The sequence below is a fragment of the Fulmarus glacialis genome, unplaced genomic scaffold (genome assembly GCF_000690835.1).
Source record: "Fulmarus glacialis isolate BGI_N327 unplaced genomic scaffold, ASM69083v1 scaffold28632, whole genome shotgun sequence".
Taxonomy (NCBI): Eukaryota; Metazoa; Chordata; class Aves; order Procellariiformes; family Procellariidae; genus Fulmarus; species Fulmarus glacialis.
This window is the reverse complement of record NW_009198917.1, coordinates 38,396-58,851: the sequence shown is the minus strand read 5'-3', so window position 1 is coordinate 58,851 and position 20,456 is coordinate 38,396. Positions and strand designations below refer to the sequence as shown.

The window sequence follows — 20,456 nt, the reverse complement described above, 5'->3', positions numbered from 1 at the left end:
ATATGGTTTTTTTCCTATGGATGTATTCCGTTAAATTCTGTGTAATATTGATTTTGCGTTGTGCGTTGTCTGTCTCAAGTTTGTATTCACTCTGGTGGATCACACTCGATTTTCTTTATGTTTTAGGAAGCAATTTTGAAAAATAGGGCAGGGCTAAGTTGAGACAGTTCACGCTTTCTATAAGAAGCCTGAAGAACGTGAAACGAATTGAAGATTTCTTAAGTGTGGTTTAATGGTACCACATCCAAGTATGTTGTTTTTCTGCAGTGGCTAAATCATTAAAACAACTAAAAAAACCTATTGTTGCAGTGTGCTTAGATGGCATGCAGTAATGCTTAACAGTAGAGGAAGACTTACCTTTTAATATGATAAGCCTGCACAAACTAATTCAGAAAGTTTAAAGGACTGGTGATATTTCTTATTAGGGCATGTTAACAGGGGAGTGAAATGATGCTAGTGCAAACTTTGGTTGAAGTACGGATTAATGGAGCTTTGTTGCTACATTAGGTGATGCCGGATCTACGTATGTAGGCTTGATGTGCATCTGGGTTTTGGATATAAATTAGGTCTTTGTAATGAACATTTGCACATTCAGTTAAAAAAAAACCTGGAGCCTTCTGACAGATATAAGGGAAACCCCATTTTTTAAAGAACTATGGCTACATTGACCCATCTTAATAAAAAATTTCACATTGTTGTTGAACAACTATCATTTCTGTGATGAAATATGGCCTACAAAACATGCAGTAGTCCTCTCTTGTGCTGCTTGGGATGATGAACCTGTCATGCAGTAGTGTGGAAGTCTGCACTGGGGGGATGCATTTCCCCAGTTCAAATTCACATCCAGGGGTTAGGGAGGCTTTTGATATGGCAGCATGTAATGATTCAGAATTGGGAAAAGGAGAAATTGTGGGAAAGAAGCATTGGATATTCTTTCCACTGAGACTGACACTGCTGTGAAAATACGCATGTATATCCCCTTTCTCCCTGCCCCCACTTGCTTGTGCTTGCTGGTTAGTTGCTGACTACAGTTGCATGGTTTCTAGATTGCATTGAACTAGAGTCACTTCAGCACAATCTTATCAGCACTTAAAAGAATAATGCAAATTGCTGTAAGTTGCCGTGTGTCAGCTTCATCAAGGTAATTGTCCATGTATATGCATTTATCTATGAGAAATGCAAGCCATGAATCACCGTATCTTGAAGAGAAGTTTAAGGGCAAGGTGGTAACAAACAATTTTGCAGTAATTGCTTCAGCGTTTGCTCTATTATGTGACTGTAAGATAATTCGGAAATACAAATACATTAAAGATGGAGAGGGAAAATAGGTGATCTTGCATCTCAGTAAATATTGTGCATCTTCTGTGAAAGAACACCATTAAGAGGCTTGCTTCAATGGTTACAAGTGAATATTTGAGTTATTTACCCATCGTATTTCAGTCTTAATAGGAAGCACTGATAGGCCAAAAATGAGATCAGTGGGAGACATACTGTGCCCTTCACAGGGAATAGAAATGTATTACGCGTGTTCAGTGAAGGTCCAAAGAGATTTTTTTTTTTTACATATGTGAAACAAAGTATTACCACCTACAAATAAATTTTAATTGATTTATAAGAAATAAACCATAATAAAATAAAAACTATGGTTTAAGTATCCAGCCACATGTGCTCTAGTAACAGTTTTACTGTTAAAAATCCTGTTGTTTAAAACCCTAGCTGTTGGCCCTTTGTGATTTCATTGCTGAGATAAATAATTCATTTCTGTGCCCTCACCTGTATTTGTGACTTTTTTTCTTCAGATAATGTAACCACATTCTGTTGCACTGCCAGGGGAAAAAAATCTTGAAAACTTATCTAACCTTTAAAGGTGAATAAATCAAGTGTCATTTCTGTTAGGGAAGGAGTATACATAAACATGTGCTTGTTTATATATTTCACTAAATACAGTCTTTTTTCATTTGACAGGATTTGTCTTTAGTGAATCTGAATCAACTGCATTAGAACAATTTGAAGGTGGCCCTTGTGCAGTGATTGCACCTGTACAGGTAGGATGCATTTTTTATAGGAATGGTTTAAAATTAGTAAGCCCAAAATTTGTTCTTTTCTCTCTATATGTGGAACTAAAAGAAATACTGAAAAAATTGCAGATCAGTTGTATTTTGATTTCATAATTATAGCATGGAGGAGACAAAAAACTCAGTAAAAAGGCAGAGATGGGCTGATTTTGAACTATGATTTTGCAGAAGTGGATTTGTTTGAGGAAGTGCAGCAGGTTGATCCAAGCGGATTCCACCAAAAGTGGGGAATGCAGGATAAAGGAGAGAAGTAAAAGATCGGATATAAATGTAATCCTAATCCTTTCTCATCTCTCAAATTCCCAGTCCTTAAGAAGGGTAATATCTGTGTCACAACGGCTGCTTTAGCAAACTCTATTAGAAATACTTGAATTAATCGATTTTCAAACCTAACAAAGTTTGCTATGTAAGAAAAGGAGAAATGTTATACTTTCAAAGTCTTAGTTAGCAGAATAATTGAAGTATGTCAGGTGAATATATTTTATTCTGGATACGTGCTTAGGATTTCACTTGTGCTTCAGATACACTCAACCAACTGTGATTGTCATTTTTTTGTTTTCTTACTCCGTTGTATCTTGTAGACTATGTGCATACTCTTTGAAATGCTGTTTCTGGGGCAATTCTGACTGCTGTGTAGATATACAACCTGTTCTGCTAGAGCAGTTTGCCTAATCTGCGATTGCTCTTCATTCTCTTAGGAGCACCCTGTAGAGACAGGCAGACATTGAGTCATGGGCCAAATTACTTTTTCTGGTAACCTGGTCTTGACTCCTCTTACACACAGATCAAATTCTGCAGGTATGTCTAGGTCTGAGTTGAGGCCTTGTCCACTGATAGGGGACATATTAAAGTTATGTAGCAGAGTTAATCTGATCATGAACTGGAAGGCATCCGGGCAACTGACATTGTGGAATTGTTTGTCTCTCTGGTGTGTGTAATGTGGTAGTCATAAAACCTCTGTTATGGTTACTTCAAGACACTCTAAAGGTTGGTACCACCAAAAGACTTGTACCACAGGAAGGAGCACCACTTGTTTAGGTTGTAAAGAATCAATAGAAAAATATTTTGTTATGAATCGCACTCTGTAACATGGCTCTACCTAGTTCTGTGGTCTTAAAACGAGATGTAGAGTGTCTGGTCTCTGATGTTAGAATTACAAGTCTTTTATTTGGGGGGAGTGGAGAGAGTAAAGAATAGGACCAGCCAACTTCTTAAAGGCAGTGACAAGTCTTTACCATATCAAATGTTCTTATAGACAGTGTTTTTCCAGATTTATGTGTAGTTCAACTTCCTTGAAATTAAGTATTTAAAGCATATTTAAAAGTGAGCTGAGTTCCAGCTAGGGAAGGAGGAAGGGATCAAACAGAACTTGCAGTGCCTACTGCTGTTGTGAATTCCTAAAAAAGGTGTGCGAAAGATCTGTGATGGGAGAACAGGCTGAGTCTGTCAGGGAAGAAGTGAAAATCAAAGCAGCTATTTTTAAGGTGCTGCAAATACCTGGAACAGCATCTAATAGAGTAAATAGAAAGACCAAGAGTCTGCTTCCCAAAGTTTGTTCTTTCATTGTTCCTTCTCTGTAACTTAGAGCATATCTTTTTTTTTAATTGCAACATTAGTGTTGATGGAAAATAAAGCAGGGATATGGAGATGCATAGGTTTTCTTTAACCTGATCTGCGAATTATGGTTTGCAATGGTTAAAAAAGGTGGGCTTTTTAACTACTAAAGGGGTTTGTCTGAGTGACTAGAGTTGTTTTGTACTACTCATCAGTTATATTGCAAAATATTTGTGCCTCCATTACTGCAATCCTGGAGTCTGGAGATGTTTATGTAAATATGCACTCTGTGTATTTGAAGTGTGCTTGAGGTTCAAAGTCAGTAATGTTGAATGTAGGTATGAGGCCACTTTTGTAGTTAGTTTGAATGGGAAAAATCAGTAGACAGTGCAGGCTCGCGGTCTCTTGCTGAACCATGAGCAGCTTGAAACCCTTCAAAAACATGCAAAAATGCTTTGGTATAGAACTTGTGACATAATGTAAAAGTTGGTGTTGTCTTGTATTTAAATATTATTTTATGCTTTGATAACAAAGGCATTCCTTTTGAAGAGGCTTTTTACCAGCGAAAAGTCTACTTGGAGAGACTGTCCAGGTACTGAAACCTCTTTTTTTCTCTTTCTTTTTTCAGTTTTAATTATTTGTAAAGCATGTCCTAGTACAAAGAATTTAAAATATTTTACACTTTCTTTTTATTAAAGTGTGCTCCCATGCCATTTTATGAGGCATACAGTATGTATACTACATGTCTCTAAACTCCCATTTGTGAGGTCTATGCCTGTCCGTAGTACTTCTGTGTTATATAAATATTTGATTGAAATCTATTATTAGGAAAGGGAATGGATTAGAAATCATATTAAAACACATTTTTCTAAAGACAACTTTATAATTCTTTGGTCCAGTATAGTCAAACAGCAATTAACGTTAATAATTCATAAGATAAAAGTAATAAAATCAATTATTTAGATAACATTAATGTGTAAAAAAGATACTAGTAGCTTATATAAGATACTGATTAGCAGCAACTGAACTCATCTAGGTTTCTGATCTTTCAGAAGAGGAGCAGAAGAACCTTCTCTGTCATACATTATGTGATATTTTGGAAATGGCTTGCTCTGATAATTCTGAGTCGTACTCTCTGGCAACTTGGATAAGAGGAAAAACAACGGAAGAAACTGCTAGTATTTCTGAAAGTCCTGCAGAATCTAGTCGTCAAGAGGAACAACCTTGTAAGATGTATTTCTATGCTAAATTACCCATCACTTAGTGAAGTATTACATTGTTTTTGAGGGGCCACTGCTTTTTATTATTACACAGATGGGGTTTTTGCCTTTGTGATTCCATTAGCAATAGACGGATTTTTGTCTGTTATAATTAGAGGCATTGATCCTTTTTGTCAAAAGGAATATGCTATCTATCACTGGAGTTCTAACATACATGTTTCTCTTGAATTTGAGCAATTTCCATAATCTTTTCAGTTTTATTTTGTAATTTATTGGTACCTGATGTGTCTTTAATTTGGAAAAATCTACATGCTTCCTAACATTGGAGGAATATTTTAACTTGTCACATGTTGCTTCATTTCAGAAGAGCTTTTGTAGGAAATTTTGCAAAGCTTTATCTGTTCTAAAATATTCTGGATTCCCTGTTATGGAGAAGTAGCCTTTTTCCCTTTGTTTGATTCTATGCAGTACCAAAACAGCTTAATCAAATCACCTTCTAGTAGATTAACAGAATTTTTTTGTAGGTTAGAATTTTTCAGTTACCTGCTTTTTGCAAATGATTCCTTCATTAGTTACTGACATCAACGATCCAGTGAACATCATCTGTTGCACTAAGATACTGCATCCAGTAATATCTAACTGCTGCGGAGCTAGTGACATGGAAAGTTTGTCCGTGCATACACGATCATTGAGATGTGTATTTATTAATCTTTTAATAGGAGATATCTAATGTGTTAAAAGATAAGCTTCTTTTTCTTTTAGTTTTTGTTTCCAATGTGTCCCTTAAGAAGTATGAAAAACTCTTCACATGAGAACATGCTTATAAAGGTGCCATCTTTTGATGGAAGGAATATGTTATTCAGCAGTTTGTAGCATAACTACAAAGTAAGAATTGTACAAGTAGATTTATACGTGCACAGCTAGCTATAGAAATTAGTAGTGCTGGAGCTCTTTATGTTATAAATCATCTTCATCTGCTTCTATCAAATACTCCATGTGCTTTAGAAGGCTCAAACAATAATAATTAAAATGTTACTTAATTGAAAAAACAGAAGGTCACCACATAAGAGTTCCAAAGTGAGCATTTTTTTTAATTAAGAAAAATATTATACAACTTTTCTGTTTTTAAAAAAAGAGAATCTTTGCAAGATAATAATACGGCAGTTGTAACTCTGAAATTCCTAATTGGTGTGGATTTTCCAGTTGTCTCTGAAGCTCTTGCTCATATTATGAATTTTCCTTTGAAGAAAAAGTGAAGCAGAGCCTAGTTATCAATGGGCTTTTACTGTCCTGTTTATTAATATATTGCCTTATTCTAAAGAACTTTTAACTCAGAAAATGTTCAGCAGATAGTCTTTTTAAACACATGCTCAATTAATAATTAGCCTCAGCACTGACACTTAATGAACTAATCCATTCTATTACATATCTACATTTTTCATATTTCTGTACGAGTCTACAAGTTCTACTTGACTTGTCCTTAATACCACGGAATGGGCTTAGGAAGAGCAGGATACATTTGCCATGAACAGTCTGCTTTTGTCATGAGCAACATTAATCTCTTTCATTGTTCGTATTCTACGTTCCCTGCTAGCCACTGAATGTACCTCTTGTATGTACTCTACAGTTCAAACAGTATTTTACGTTATATGTATAATGCAATACATTCCTGATTTAAGATATATTTGTTAGGGTTTTGTTTTTTTTTTTTCTTTTCTGTCCTGCTGTTTAACTATAGACCAGCTTCTTGCCTGGTTAGGCTGGGGACAAAGATGTGGAGAAGAAGGTATTGTTAATTATGCAGACTTCTGTTACTGCTAGTGCAAAGGAATAAATGTATTTCTTGCTTGGTTGCTGTAATCAATAAAAATAGAAACAGGCATGGTCATAGTTGGTAGGACTTAAGAGATGAGTTATGTGGGGGGGGAGTATTACAGATACAATTCCACATGGCAGGCTACTGCTATTTGGGAATTGAATATGGGAATATATTTATAATAAAACCATGAAATAGGATTAGACACAGCATGATAGAGTATCATTTTAAAGAGTTTCTATACAATTGTATTTCTCATACAGCTCATGTTCTATTGCTGTGCGTTCTTTCCTCTCCACTAAGCACTGTCTTTATTTAGCCTTGTTTGGGTTATGTATAGCTACACTTCTCGTTAGGATTTCTACTTCTTTCCCTTTGTTTGAAATAGTAGTTCTCTTACCATTTCGCTCTGTTCTGTAGTAACAGAATGAAACTGCCTATCATCCTGCTATGTGAACAAAAGGTGGATTCGAGCACACTTACTGAATGCAATAGCATTTTTCATCTGCTTTTGTGGTGTATACCAGTGACTTGTTGGCCATGCATTGGCTTTAGTAGTGTAAGTTCCCAGGTTCAAAGATTGCTTTATATGATTTAGTCCCTCTAACTTTCTGCTTACAAAAACAAATGTTCTTGGAGCGGGGTTAGTTTCTGTAGCATTTTCTGCAATTTAGAGTCATTGTTTCATATTTTTAAAAAATGTCTTAAAAATACATTTTCTTAAGTCTAGTTTTGCTCTTGGTAACCTAATTTTAGCAATTCCTTGTAGTTTTTCAAAAGACAAAACCTAACACTCTTAAGACTACTGCTGCCTTATTTCTGAAGTAGAAAATGGAAGTATTCTATTGCTGGAGAATCAGTTGTATTTGCATGTAGGCAAATCAAGTGCATCTTTCGAAATACAATCAGAAAGGGCATAAAAAGCCCTTTGTGGAATTCTTGTGGGAAGAACTGATCAGTAGTATTAGCCCTAATGGCTTCATGTCTTTAATGAAATGTATGCAGCCAAATTCAGTAGCTAGATGATCAGACGTTATTTAAATATTCAGCATTAAGTGGCCTTTATCAAAAAGCAGATCTATCTGTTTTGTATATTAGTCTACTAGCAGGAAGATGAAGTCCTTATGGACATAGAGGACACGAAAGACTGCTACAGTCTTAATATTTGAATTTGATAATTACACAACTGGCGAGTATAACTTCCTGTTGGTAAAAGAAAATTTGATTTTCAAAATTCATTTCATCTCCTTGGTTTGGAAATGTTGTGAGGGGAACAAAGGTATAAAGCCTGTGTTGAACTTGGGAAGACACTAATGCTGTATTTTTTTCTGTCTTGGATGTGACACTTATTTGAAAGGCTATTTATCCATTATTAAAAGAAAACAATGAGAATTTATTTAAAAACAAGATGTGTAACACTGTGTAGAATAATTCTACTCGTTTGTTTGTAATAAATAAGCATCAAAAGGGGAAAAAACCCCCAAAATTTCAGTAACAGAAATGTGTATTTGAAGAAAAAATACAGCTTACCTACATTGATAAAATGATCCAAATAATCATGCTTGCTTTTCTAGGAAGTAATACTTCTTGTTGACCTGCAAAATTATATCTATAGTATGCATATGCTTGATGACTTCGTGACAGCCACATTTTGTACAAAATCAACAGCTTAGTATTTGACAAATATTTTCAAGTCTACACACTCCAGTGGCTTTGTGCTTTTAATAAATTGATTAGTCCAAATAGAAATGTTCTCACTAATTTGTATGATGGAATCTCAATGTTGCGGTAAATTAGTTTATACTAATCAGTTTAAAAAGTTAAATGTCAAGGGAGGATTAAAAATTAAAAATATAATTAAAGCTTGAAAGTATACTAGCTTGCTGTGTGTATCTTGTGTCATTTTTCTGCCATGTGTAGTGCTGAAAAGTGTCTCTTGTGTATAGCTGCCTTGGCTGTCGAAGAGCTTGGCTTTGAGCGATTTCATGCATTAATTCAGTAAGTAATATGTTGGAACATTTAAAATACAATATTTTGAAGTTACACTAATATTCACAGCCCTGAAAGGGGTATGTTGAGGAACTTTTTGTGTGTTACACATCAGGTTAAACTTGGATTTCAGGTTTTGGTTTGGGGGTTTTGGTGGTTTTTCTTTGCATTTTACCATTTAAAATGGAATATTATTTTGAGCATAAGCATTAAAACTGGAGCAATGTAATGTGCGAAATTGGCTGAATAACTTGTGCATTTCAAGTATATGAACACAGCTAATTAAGATTCACGTTTAAGTTAAAGATGTTAATCCTCAATTTTTATACACACTCTTCACAGGTGATTCTATCTGAAATACTTGTGATATATATATACTGAAAAAAATTTGTCATCTAGTATTTTTCCTGATTTGAGACAATGTAAGAAACATTTATAAAAATGTTTCATATACAAGACTGATTTTTGTTTCATACTTCACTGTTCTCTTTTTGGGGTATAAATACAGAGCTTACAGTTCTAGTGAGTTTATCTTTAAAGGTAACAGCCTGTTATTTTTACAGTGAACAGTTGTAATTGTTATACAAATAAATCCCCAAAGAGGAAAAAAGAGCAACAGAATTTCAAAAAACACTTGAGATCGAAAATGTTACTAATTAGAACTGAAGTAACTACTGGTTATTGTATCAGTAGTAATTGTAGTTTGTTCTTTAAACCCATTGTGATATGAGGAAAGAAGAAAGAGGAGAATAGAAAATTTTTGTAACCTTATCTGATCAAAGCACTAATTTCCTGCCCTCCCACTCACCCCCTCGATCTTTAGACTTGTGGTACCCACTTCAGTTTTTTTCAGTCTTTCTCACTGGAAATGAATGCTCTGGCATATGCCTTTAGAGCAAGCCGAGTGATGGATTTCAGAACTGACTTTGCCTTGCATACTTTGTATGCCTTATATACTCTGTTGATAATGAAAGCTAGTTTAAAAATCTCAAGTGTTAGCCAGAGTCAAGCCATCTATGGATATATTTTTGCAGATGTTTGTTTCTTTTTTAAACAAGACTTACTAAAAGCGTGCAAGAAATCAAAAAGAAAATAATATATCTAAATTTGTGTAAGATAAGCAGAGAGTGTGATCTAGTTTGAATTACTCAATAAAAACTAATGTTTGTGTTCTGAAAAGCAGTATTTAGCTCTAAATATCCCAAGAAATAGAAAGTGTATTACTTCACTGGAATCTTGATGGATTTCTTCCTTTCCTCTGTTTTTATTTTACTTTTTTTTTTTAAACATATGATCACCTGGCGTTACCTTATCATCCAGGCAGCAGCCCTATTATACAACCAGATAGTTTCCAGATAGTTTTTTACATGTTAATGTACCACTCATGGTTTTGAACATTTTGCTTTTTCCAAAGCTAGAGTCTGACAAAATCAAATTCTCATGGGAAATGTAATAATTTATTCGAAAGACTGAAAGGTAGTCTTACCTGGTTAAGTGGAAGGTTTTTTTTCTCCACTGTTTATGAACAGAATGGCTTTCAGAACACTATATAATGCAAATGTTATTTTGGTGACATACAGTCTATTTGCAATTTCAGTAACAGTGTTTTGTAGAATTACTGGTTCAAGCCACTCAGCTCTTTCACAAGTGTATGTAACTTTATGGTTAGTGTTTGCATATAAAAACTGTTCATTCTGCACATTGCTCCAGAATTATTTATCTTCTTCTGATGGGTAAATACTAATGACTCTATGGCAGTTACAGTAACTCCAGAACAGCTGCTGTGTCATTCTTTATATATAACACCAGATTTACTCTGCTTTTACTTGGACATTTTCATGTTAGGTATTAGTAGTTCTTGTTTGTGCTTTGTGACACTATTCTAATGCTTCATCTAAATAACATTCTCCTTTTCTGTTGTTTTTTCCTGTCTTTAGCAAACGAGCATTCAAAAGCTTCCCTGAACTGAAGGATGCAGTTTGGGATCAATACTCAGTGTGGACAAACAGATTTGGAGTATTGCTTTTTCTGTATTCTGTAATACTGACAAAGGTTTGTAGGCTGTTTGGTATTTTTTGTGTGTGTGTTTCTTTGTTAAGAGGAAGTTTGATCATGTAACCCTTTTTCTGTAAAAGGTGAACACTAAACTGATAAACTAAGTCAAATCTAGATAAATGTATGGAATGGTATCTTCATTCATGTTGCAGTACATTTCCAACATAAAAACTTGAAAAGCTCAGTTTGTTGTGGTTTTGGTGGGTTTTTTTTCTGATCTGGGAGAATTACAGATTTTAGAAATATCCTTCCTTGTATATCATCTTTTACCAAGAAAAGAAGTGTGTTTAGGTATCAATTCCTATAAGAACATCAGCCTCCTTATGTTTTACTCTTGCATTCTGTTGTTGTAAATGTTGCAATTCATTCCTTAAGAGAGCAAAAATGTTGATAATTTTTCTGCAGGGTATTGAAAACATAAAAAATGAAATTGAAGATGCAACTGAGCCATTGATAGATCCTGTTTACGGTCATGGAAGGTAAGCTGCTGCAAAATATGGTTGCTACGAGTTAAAATAGATTAGTGGGCTAATTTTTTATGTTTCTGTAACTGATCATTCTTTTAGAAATTATTGACATTACGACAAAGATTTAATTAAAACTTTATAATAGCTAAAAGCAACACTTAACATAGCGTACCTTTTTCATTGCTTACTCCATTTAGTGCATCGCTTCCAAGGGAATGCCTCTGTTATTGCTGAATTTTCAGAGGAATAATTCCTAAATTCAGGGCTACATTTTTATGTCAAGTTGTTGGTTGAAAGAGTGGAGATCTTATTAGCATTGCTGAATTACAAATACATGCTAATTAAAGGAATATAGTTACAGAATGTTTGCTTAGCTGTTCAGGTAATACAATAATTTTTTCATTTGTTAGAGATAACTACTTTTTCAGAAATAAATTGTATGTCCCTTTTAATAGGCTATTTCTTTCTGTTATATAGCCAAAGTTTGATTAACCTCCTGTTGACGGGGCATGCTGTTTCTAATGTGTGGGATGGAGACAGAGAATGTTCAGGAATGAGTAAGTTGATTCTAGTTTATGCTTGTCATAATTTTTACATACTATGAGATGCTGACCTACAGATTTGGAATATGCTCTATTTCTGTTTTGACAGTCTCCTTGTTTACTGTCCTTTGATCTAAGTAGACCTCAAATGGAAATAAAACATACTTGCACAAAATCTCTGATGTTAATATCAGTGAATACAGGATTGTCAGCTACAGGTTGAAATTATAAGGTACCTGATGACCTGGGTGGTGGAAGGGAGTGCAGTCTATGCAAGTTGGGAAGGTTGGTCAATATATTGGAGACAGGGCCGCTATTCAGAGCAGCCACATCAGGCTAGAGAAATGGATTGACGGGAACCTCATGAAATTCACCAAAGTCGCATCTGGGATGGAATAAGCCCATGCAACAGCACAGGGCAAGACTGACTGGCTAGGAAGCAGATTTGTAGAAAAGGACTCGAGGTCTTTGTGGACAGTGAGTTGCACATGAGTCATCAGCGTGCCCTTCTGGGAAAGAAGGCCAGCTGCATCTTGGGCTACATCAGGAGGAGGGTAGCCAGCAGGTGGAGGGAAGTGATGGTTCTTTCCCTCTGTCTGGCACTTGTGGGACCACCTCTGGAGTGGTGTGTCCAGTTTTGGGCTCCCCAGTACACAAAAGCCATTGACATAGTGGAGCGAGTCCAGTGGAGGGCCACCAAGATGATTAGGGCGCTCATGTGTTTTTCGCATTCTTCTTATAAGCAGAAAAGATGATCCGCAAGCAGGAACACTTTGAATTCTGAAAGTGTTCACATCCTCTCTGCCACTGCTGCAAAGTCCATCTCAGGTTCATCAGCATGCTTTTGACAAGGATTTTCCATCATCTAAGTCATCACTGAAAATACTGACTTGAACTGAGGTTCAAGACAAATCCATGCAAGACCTGGATCAAAATGCTCTGGTTTGACAATGAACAAGTACTATATTCTCCTTTGAGACTTTTTAGACTTCCACTTGATTATGATTCCATACAGGCTGTACTTCAGCATCAGACTTATCAGAATGATATTTGGATATTGTATCTAACTCTTCTCACCCCTATTTGGTAGAATTCTTATCAGGGTGTTTAGATTGGATTATTGCAGTCTATTATTTATGAGTCTATACTGGCTACTTTTTTGATTTTTTTTTTTTTTTTTTTTTTTTTGGTCCTTCTAGTGCATGCAAATTGATTAGTAATTTGTTTCAAGACCCTTTGGAGGTTAAAATCATCCTTTCTCCTGGGTTTTTCCTCTAGCTTTTTTGTTGTTTTTGTTAGGGTGAGTACCCTGTTTTCCCTTTTCTAGTCTCCTGACACCTCCTTTATCTTTGATACGTAAGGTGATCATTAATGGTTCAGACTTATTTTGTCTAGCTACTTAAGTGTAATATAGTGAATTTCATTAGGATCTGCAAGCTTGAACGTGTCTGTCTTATTTACAGCTTTTTTTAGCCAGTTTTGTTATTTTTTTACGGCTGACACCATTATCTCATTGTTAATCTTGAGTATATGACATCATTTACTTTTTTGTGAATTAAAGCAAAGATGGCTTTGATTACTTGTATTTTCTTTGTATCATTTTCTTTTGTGTTATCAGTCAATTCCTACCCTGATTCATGCTGCATGTATAGAACATTGTTGTCATTTATCCCCCCCCTTCCTAACTGAAATTTGTTGTAATTAGCCTCTCTGGTTTTATCCATATGTTCTCTTCAGTATTTTTAATTTTCTCTTTTTGATTTTTAGATTATGATTTATCAATCTGAATTGTTAGATTATGATGAATCTGAATTGTTCTTGCAGCTTTCCTTTACATTGGGATAATTTGCTGTTCTGCAATTTATTGTATCTTTTTTTGAAATCTTGCAGTTCATTCCCTCATTTGTCTTTCAGATTATCTTTCTGAAGTTATCCAAGTTGGAATTTTTTCTTTTCTGAGAATACTGAATTCTCTTTTCACACAGTAATATTCCACATTTAGGTTCTCAATCAATTCTGCCCTAAAAATCCAGAACCAGAACTCCCATAGAAACAGCTGTCTCTTTTTTGGGGGAGAGGAGGAGCAGAAAATAATCTTTAGGGTATCTTGAGAATCTGGTATTATGTATCCTGTTAGTTTTTCACCAATCGAATAACTGGACTTAACTACTGTTGGGAGTCCTCTGTTTTCTTCAAGTCCTTGGGATAATTACAGTCAAAACCAGCTTATTCATGGTCTTAAGTCTATAATCATTATCTATTACAAAGTGATTTGTGTAGCCTATCAAAAAGAAGGACAACAAACAGCTTGTACTGTTCACAGCTTCTTAGGCGCCTAAGACTGAATTTTGGATACATTGTCACATTTCCTTTATCTATCAATCCTTTTTGTCATCTTTTCTTTTCTCCTTCGATCGTTTCTCCTGTATTTTGACTCTTTTTGGCTGTAGCCTTCAGCTTCCTTTCTGCCAATGCTATGAGTTTCTCATGTAGAAGGGTTGCAGGTTGCAAAATAACAAGAACTGAATGTGTTTGCTGACTGTTTTCTGAAGTTGGCTTTATGTATGTTTTTCTGGTTTCGTTACTGGTCACTTGCCTTTAAATTCCTTTGGTCAAGCGACTACAGTTCAGAAGGTTTGATATTAGTATTGTACAGAGCTGACTGCCAGTGCTGCTTGATTTTTCCATGTGTAAATATAATGGAAAGAGATTTTAGGTACTTCTGGGATTAGGTGTGATCAGTAGGTCAACTTCTGAAACTGAGGGGCAGGAAATGTATCCCTGGGCATGGGGGAAAGGTGGTGCTAAAGAACTGCAGAAAGCAGTGGATGTGATGTAGTTCATGGTGTCTTTGCAGGGGCAGCAATGAACCAACAGTGAGAAGTTTCAGCCGCAATGCAGGAACAGGAAAAATGCTAGATATGTGATGCTATTATCATAAGTAAACACATTAACTAAATTGAATTTTCAGAATGGCACTTGCCTTACATTTTTATTCAGAAGTTATGTAAAGCCACTTTACCTCTTGTTCAGCTGTTTAGATAAGCAATTTTTAATTAATAAGTAAATCTTTAAAATTATTTTAAAGCCATTTTAAAGTTACTGTCAGTAATTTTATCAGTGACAAAGAACATACTGAATTACAAACTTGAGGAATTACCAGGTGGTTTGCAGATTATACTCAGAGCTCTGACTCTTACAGTATTGCATATTTTCCAAATAGGGCAGGAGTTATTAACTGGAATTGTTCTTGGCCACCGCTGGTACAAATACCAGTGAAATGATCCCTCTTCTTTGACTATCTACATATTCCCCTTTAAACCTTTCTTCTTATTCTAATCTCTTTTCTTGCCACAGTTATGCACAGTAGGAAGATATTGGAAGGTAGATCTTTTTTTTTTCTCCTTTTTTAAAGACTGTTATTCTTACATGAAGTGTAGCAATTTAATATGAATACAAATAATGCTGTAATTGCTTTTTCTAAGTAGTGCCAAGAATTTGTGGTGTTTCATGTTGTCACTGGGTGGCAGTATTCTGATACAGTTGGTAACAATATCATTACATTTTAAAACCATCATGAGCTTGGGCCTGACTTTTTTTTAAGGGCTCAGGTTTTCTCCCTTTTTAGAAATTTGAGTAAATTGCAAAAGTACTTTAAAAAAAGGAGAAACTAACTTTCTGACAAGAGGCATACATATGCATTTTCTTAGATGATCTCTGGTGTTATCAGATCTCTTCCAGGGGTGTGTTTTCCTTCTGTGGGATGAGGATGTTCACAAGGATGAACTTTGATTTAGGGCAGCTAATCTCCCTTTGTTTGAAGGATCCTTCACTAGTTTTTTTAATTGGACTAGCTCTCTTGCCCTTGGCTCAAAGAAAGGATGAATTGTCTCAGCGTATGGCAATTTATAGCAACACAGCTATAAGTCAGTGAGGTAATAAGGTTCTACAAAGTATTACCTGTGCACCCCCAAATGTTTTAATTCCAAGCAAGTTTGAAGATAATTCTTGAAAGCACAGTTTCAGATCAAGGAATTCTGCACTGCAAAGAAAACCTTTTAATATGTATAGCTGACAACTCGGCAAGGAAGGAGTTGTACTTCCAGGCCACAAAGGTAGTGAACAAGCTAGTGTTTGAAAGTTTTTTGGGTTTTGTTTTTTGGAGTTGGCGGGTTTTTTTGCTTAACAGTAGAGGAAAAAGTTAAACCATTACTGTAATAACTGTTCTGCACTGTTGCAAAATTCAGTGAGGTAAACCTGAAGTTGTTGAAGGAAGTATGGCACACCATGCCTAGCACTGCAAGTTGCAATGAAATGCAGAGGTGATTTCTGAAGTCCAGAAATCTTTTAAATTTAGAATAATTTCTTTCACTTGCTAATGGTCCTGAGGCTTTAGCCCATGGATAATGACGTCATAGTTTTACGCTGTTGTACATGAATGATCAGTGTTAAAAAAATGTAGTTGAGAATTAGTGTTTTAAAAGGAACTTTCAAATATGAAAGTCAGTGTTCTCTGAAAAAAGGAAATACAGATCTTCTTGTTAAATTGATCATGGTGTATGTTCCCATGTGTATTTGCAGGATCAGGTATGTGCTGCTCTTTGTTTAGACAATGTTTGGAGATCTAGCAGAGCTGTTTCAAGTAGACAGTACTTGTGCTGTTGAGATAATGTATATGTAAGCCCAGAGCTTCTTCAAATCCTTATAACTAGTTTCTAAGGTTGAATTTTGAAGTACTTTCTCATTCTTTATTAGAGAGCCTCAAATAAGGCACTGGAAGTGCTCTTCCAATCAGTAGTACATAAATATTTCAGCTGTTCCTGACAGCTGTGTGTGTTTGAAAGCTGTATGATACATTAAGTGGAAGTCAGTCCAGAAAATCAAATTGAGTGAATGCTTTCTTTCCTACTAACAAAACTATTATTTGCAAAATTATGTTTTATTATTCAGAATGTGAAATTATTAAGATAAATATAGCCAGGGAACTCTTTTTAAAAAAAAAAAAAAGGGAAGGAAAGAAAACTACATATATGCATATATACATTTTTTTCCCGTCAAGGTAGCTGTTTTTGTAAATTTTTTTGAGAATAATTTTGGTGTAAGTTAAAGTACTTCATCTCCTAATAAATCCAACAACTTTTGAAAAGAGACTATCAACAGTAAACTTCTAAAACCATCCATTTGGCTCTTCTTATTTTATAGAGAGGGAAATTATTAAACCTTTGTAGTTTTTGACTATACCTTGATGATTTGCCATTGTTGCTAAAACTGCACGACTTAAAAAATTGTTGTTACTTGACCAATTTTGAAAGTAAGAAAAATGGCTTAAAAGAGGCTTTGCAGATTTTTCTTGAATAAATTTTGTGTTTTGTTTTGAACAGAACTTCTTGGTATACATAAACAGGCAACAATAGGCTTTTTGACATTGATGGAATCTCTGAGATACTGTAAGGTAAGCTTACAGTAAGTTTTCTGCATCATTTAAAATTTTTCTTTCATTAAGGTTTTGTGGGCTTCTTTCACAGTATTACTAAAATCTTCACTGTGTACAACTGGAGATATTAAGGAACTTCTGAAGTATGTTCAACTTCAAATTAAAACGGAGAATAATACTATGTTAAAACCGTTATTTTTAATAAGATTGTTAAATGCACCTTATTGAGTAAATGTTGTTTGATGCTATTTAAATTAGAACTTTATTGCACCAATTTAATATAGCTAGTTAGAAGCTTATGTTTTTACTAAAATAAGGCTTAATGCAAGTTATGTAGACGGTTGTAAAACTGCAAAGTCCCAAAGTGGCTTGCTATTGTGAATGTTGCAGTTTTATTGTTCTCTTTTTATGCTATCACTGTCTTCCATTTAAAATAAATAGCCTTAAATAAAAATGGTAAAACTACTATTAAGTAAATATATTCTGAATATAATATATTCAAGACCTAAAAGTTACTTTATGTTTTTATCTGTGAACATCTTGAAAGTAACTGAAGTGCAACCTAGTCCATATTGTTTCTTCCTCTTGTGACACAGAATTTCTGGATTTAAGGTTTTTATTTGAGAAATTTTGTACTTTACAAACACGACTTTTGAAACAGCATTAATACTTTTAATTTCAAAAGGCTTCTTGGTTGTTCTTTGCTTCCTTTTCAATCTCTATTGAATTTCTTTAATTTAACTTAGGGTTAAAGAGGATTATGTAGTTTGCAGAACGTTGGTGTATTGACTGTAACTAACTATCCCTTCATTTATTAAACAAATGTCAACTCTGAATTGATTCGTCCAAAACCAGCTAATAAGTCAAGTAGACTTCTACCTCATTTAGCTCATTATAGTATTGTTAAGCATAGGAGTACTTACTCGTGTGCAGTGTTTGAAGCATGTCTCCAAGTTTGAAATAGGGGATATTGTTGATATCACTTTCTCACTGATGTCTTATTTCAGTTAATTATCATAAGCTATGTTGTTTACCACGTCAAACAGGAATCAGTGATCAAAATTAGAATGTAAGTATTTTACACTGTTTTGTCATTTTAATTGAACATTTTATATTAGTTTTCAGGGCAGTTGGGACTTCACTAACTGAATTGTCATTAACTTGATCACCGACTAGATGAGTTTTCTGGGTTTGCTTTGTGTTTCTGATTTTGTTGTACCTTTTTAGGTTGGCTCCTATTTGAAATCTCCAAAATTTCCCATTTGGATACTTGGCAGTGAAACACACCTCACAGTCTTTTTTGCCAAGGTATGTTAGATACCATTTTTGGTAACCTCAGGCAGATAAACACCACATAATTCAAAGTTCAGATCTTGCTGCAGTGTGAGTTTCATGTGGCTTTAATGTAAAAATGTAGTCACCAAACCTTTTAATTAAGCCTTCCCTTGAAGGCAGAGTTGTTCAAATGGTTTAATGATATCTCATAAATTTTAGTGAAGTCTTTCGGTTCTAGCTTAATTTATTGAGCTGGGGGAAGGGTAAGCTTTAGAACACCATAATTGGGATAAGTACTGTCTTAAATTTCTATAGTGCAAGAGAGATATAAAAAGGAAATAGTTATGTGTAGGTGCCTGTTAGTCGTTTAATCTCTCTGACAGTACTTTCACAATTTTTAATCTATAACCATAGTTTTTTCTTCTAGATTAAAAGTAGATATCAGGACTGTTATGATAATTCCTTATATTTATTCTATCAGATAGTATTGTAATCTGTGGAACATATAAAACGCTTTTGAGGTGGTTCTTAGTTTAAAATCTTAGACCAAATTTTCTGAGGAGACAATTTCTATTTCTTTAGTTGAAGTTTGTAAGTTGTTTTCCTTACTTTTTTTTTATTTCTATAGAACACTTGTTTCTGATTAAAAATATTTATCGAAACTTTAAATGGTACTTACTAGTATATTTATTAACGCTTATTAGGAATGAAATTTTCTGTACTTAATATGTAACAAATAAATTAATATTTTAGGTATAAATCTTGAAAATAAGTACTAGAACATATGACAAAGTTAAAGCCATAATTTCTTGAGCTGTTGAATTTCCGTAAGAAAAACTTTGGCCTAATCTTTAAAAAGAGGACACAAAAACTAAGATTTTTTTTTTTATAAAAACAAACAAACAAACCCCTGCAATACATTGGAAGTTTATGTGTAGCAGTATTTCTTTACTTTTAAACTTAAATTAAAAAATCCTTTAAATTAATTAGTCTATGTTGCGCATTGAATATTTTTTTTGCAGATTCTGGTGTAAATGCTATACTAGAACTTCCCTGAATTCCTTGTGTCTGATAAATGCTCTTTCTTCCCTACTCCATGGTAATAGAAAAATCCTTATCCTCCTTTGAATGTTTGTTTTCTGCCTTACTCTCTCCCCAAACAGTCTTTCCTAGTAAAGTTTTTTGATTTCAATTTTGAAATTTTATGTACAGTTTTTCTGAATTATACCATTAAAGTCAGTACCTTGTCGTATAGATAGCAGTCTGATGCAAATAGGCATAATCACTCTGTTATACAAGTCAAGTGTACCTGTCCAGAATGTTACTACACTTTCTAATATTTTGTGTTTACTGTGACCATTTCCAGATAGAAATCCAGTTCTAATGCTCTTTCTTTTAGGATGTTGAGGGCTGTTTGCTGGGTTTAAAGTAACTGGGCATCAACATCTGGTGCCTCCAATACAGTTTGGTTCCTCTTTCTTCACTGAACTCCGCTTAGGCTGTGGAAAGCTTCAGCTTGTGATTAATAACTTAGGAACTAAAAAGCAGGAAAGGGAAGCAACATAGGCTTGGCAAAGAATGTCCTAGAAGTTTTTTGATGAAAAGAAGTAGGAGCTGAAGGTGTGTTAAAGTTCCAAGAGTCCTTGAATATGTGCTTTGCATGTCTGACCTCACCCTTTCTAAAGTAAAGGTTTGTGAGCATTTCAGGTGGAGCAGAGGTGTCAGCTACCGTGGAAATATGAATTGTGTCAGCAATCAGTTTTTTTATCAATTGAAGCTACATGCCAAAAACTACAGGAAGAAACTTGAATTCATTGCCAATGACTAGTCAGCAAGTTGTTAAAGTAGTGTGTGTCATCATCTAGATGATGGTGCTTGATACTGAGGATGTAAGGATGTAACTTCTAGCTTGACAGTGAGTTTGGTTACATCAGAAAGAAATCTTCAGAATGGAAAGAGGAAAATGGACTGTGGAGCCAAAAGCAGTGCTGATTAAGTTTGAAAAAAACAAATACAGCTTTAAGTCTTT

General features: G+C 34.6%; 1 protein-coding gene across 1 annotated transcript in view; it reads left to right on the top strand.

Annotated features, from left to right (window-relative positions):
- The first annotated feature begins 232 nt into the window (after nucleotides 1–232).
- Nucleotides 233–20,456, top strand: part of FAM188A (family with sequence similarity 188, member A) — a 53,323-nt gene continuing 33,099 nt past the window's right edge. Inside the window, exons 1-10 of the mRNA XM_009573076.1 lie at nucleotides 233–248; nucleotides 1,966–2,045; nucleotides 4,164–4,221; nucleotides 4,682–4,855; nucleotides 8,612–8,663; nucleotides 10,592–10,706; nucleotides 11,115–11,188; nucleotides 11,654–11,733; nucleotides 17,100–17,170; nucleotides 18,380–18,460. Of these exons, the coding sequence (XP_009571371.1) occupies nucleotides 233–248; nucleotides 1,966–2,045; nucleotides 4,164–4,221; nucleotides 4,682–4,855; nucleotides 8,612–8,663; nucleotides 10,592–10,706; nucleotides 11,115–11,188; nucleotides 11,654–11,733; nucleotides 17,100–17,170; nucleotides 18,380–18,460 (801 nt within the window). The remainder of the gene's footprint in view (nucleotides 249–1,965; nucleotides 2,046–4,163; nucleotides 4,222–4,681; nucleotides 4,856–8,611; nucleotides 8,664–10,591; nucleotides 10,707–11,114; nucleotides 11,189–11,653; nucleotides 11,734–17,099; nucleotides 17,171–18,379; nucleotides 18,461–20,456) is intronic.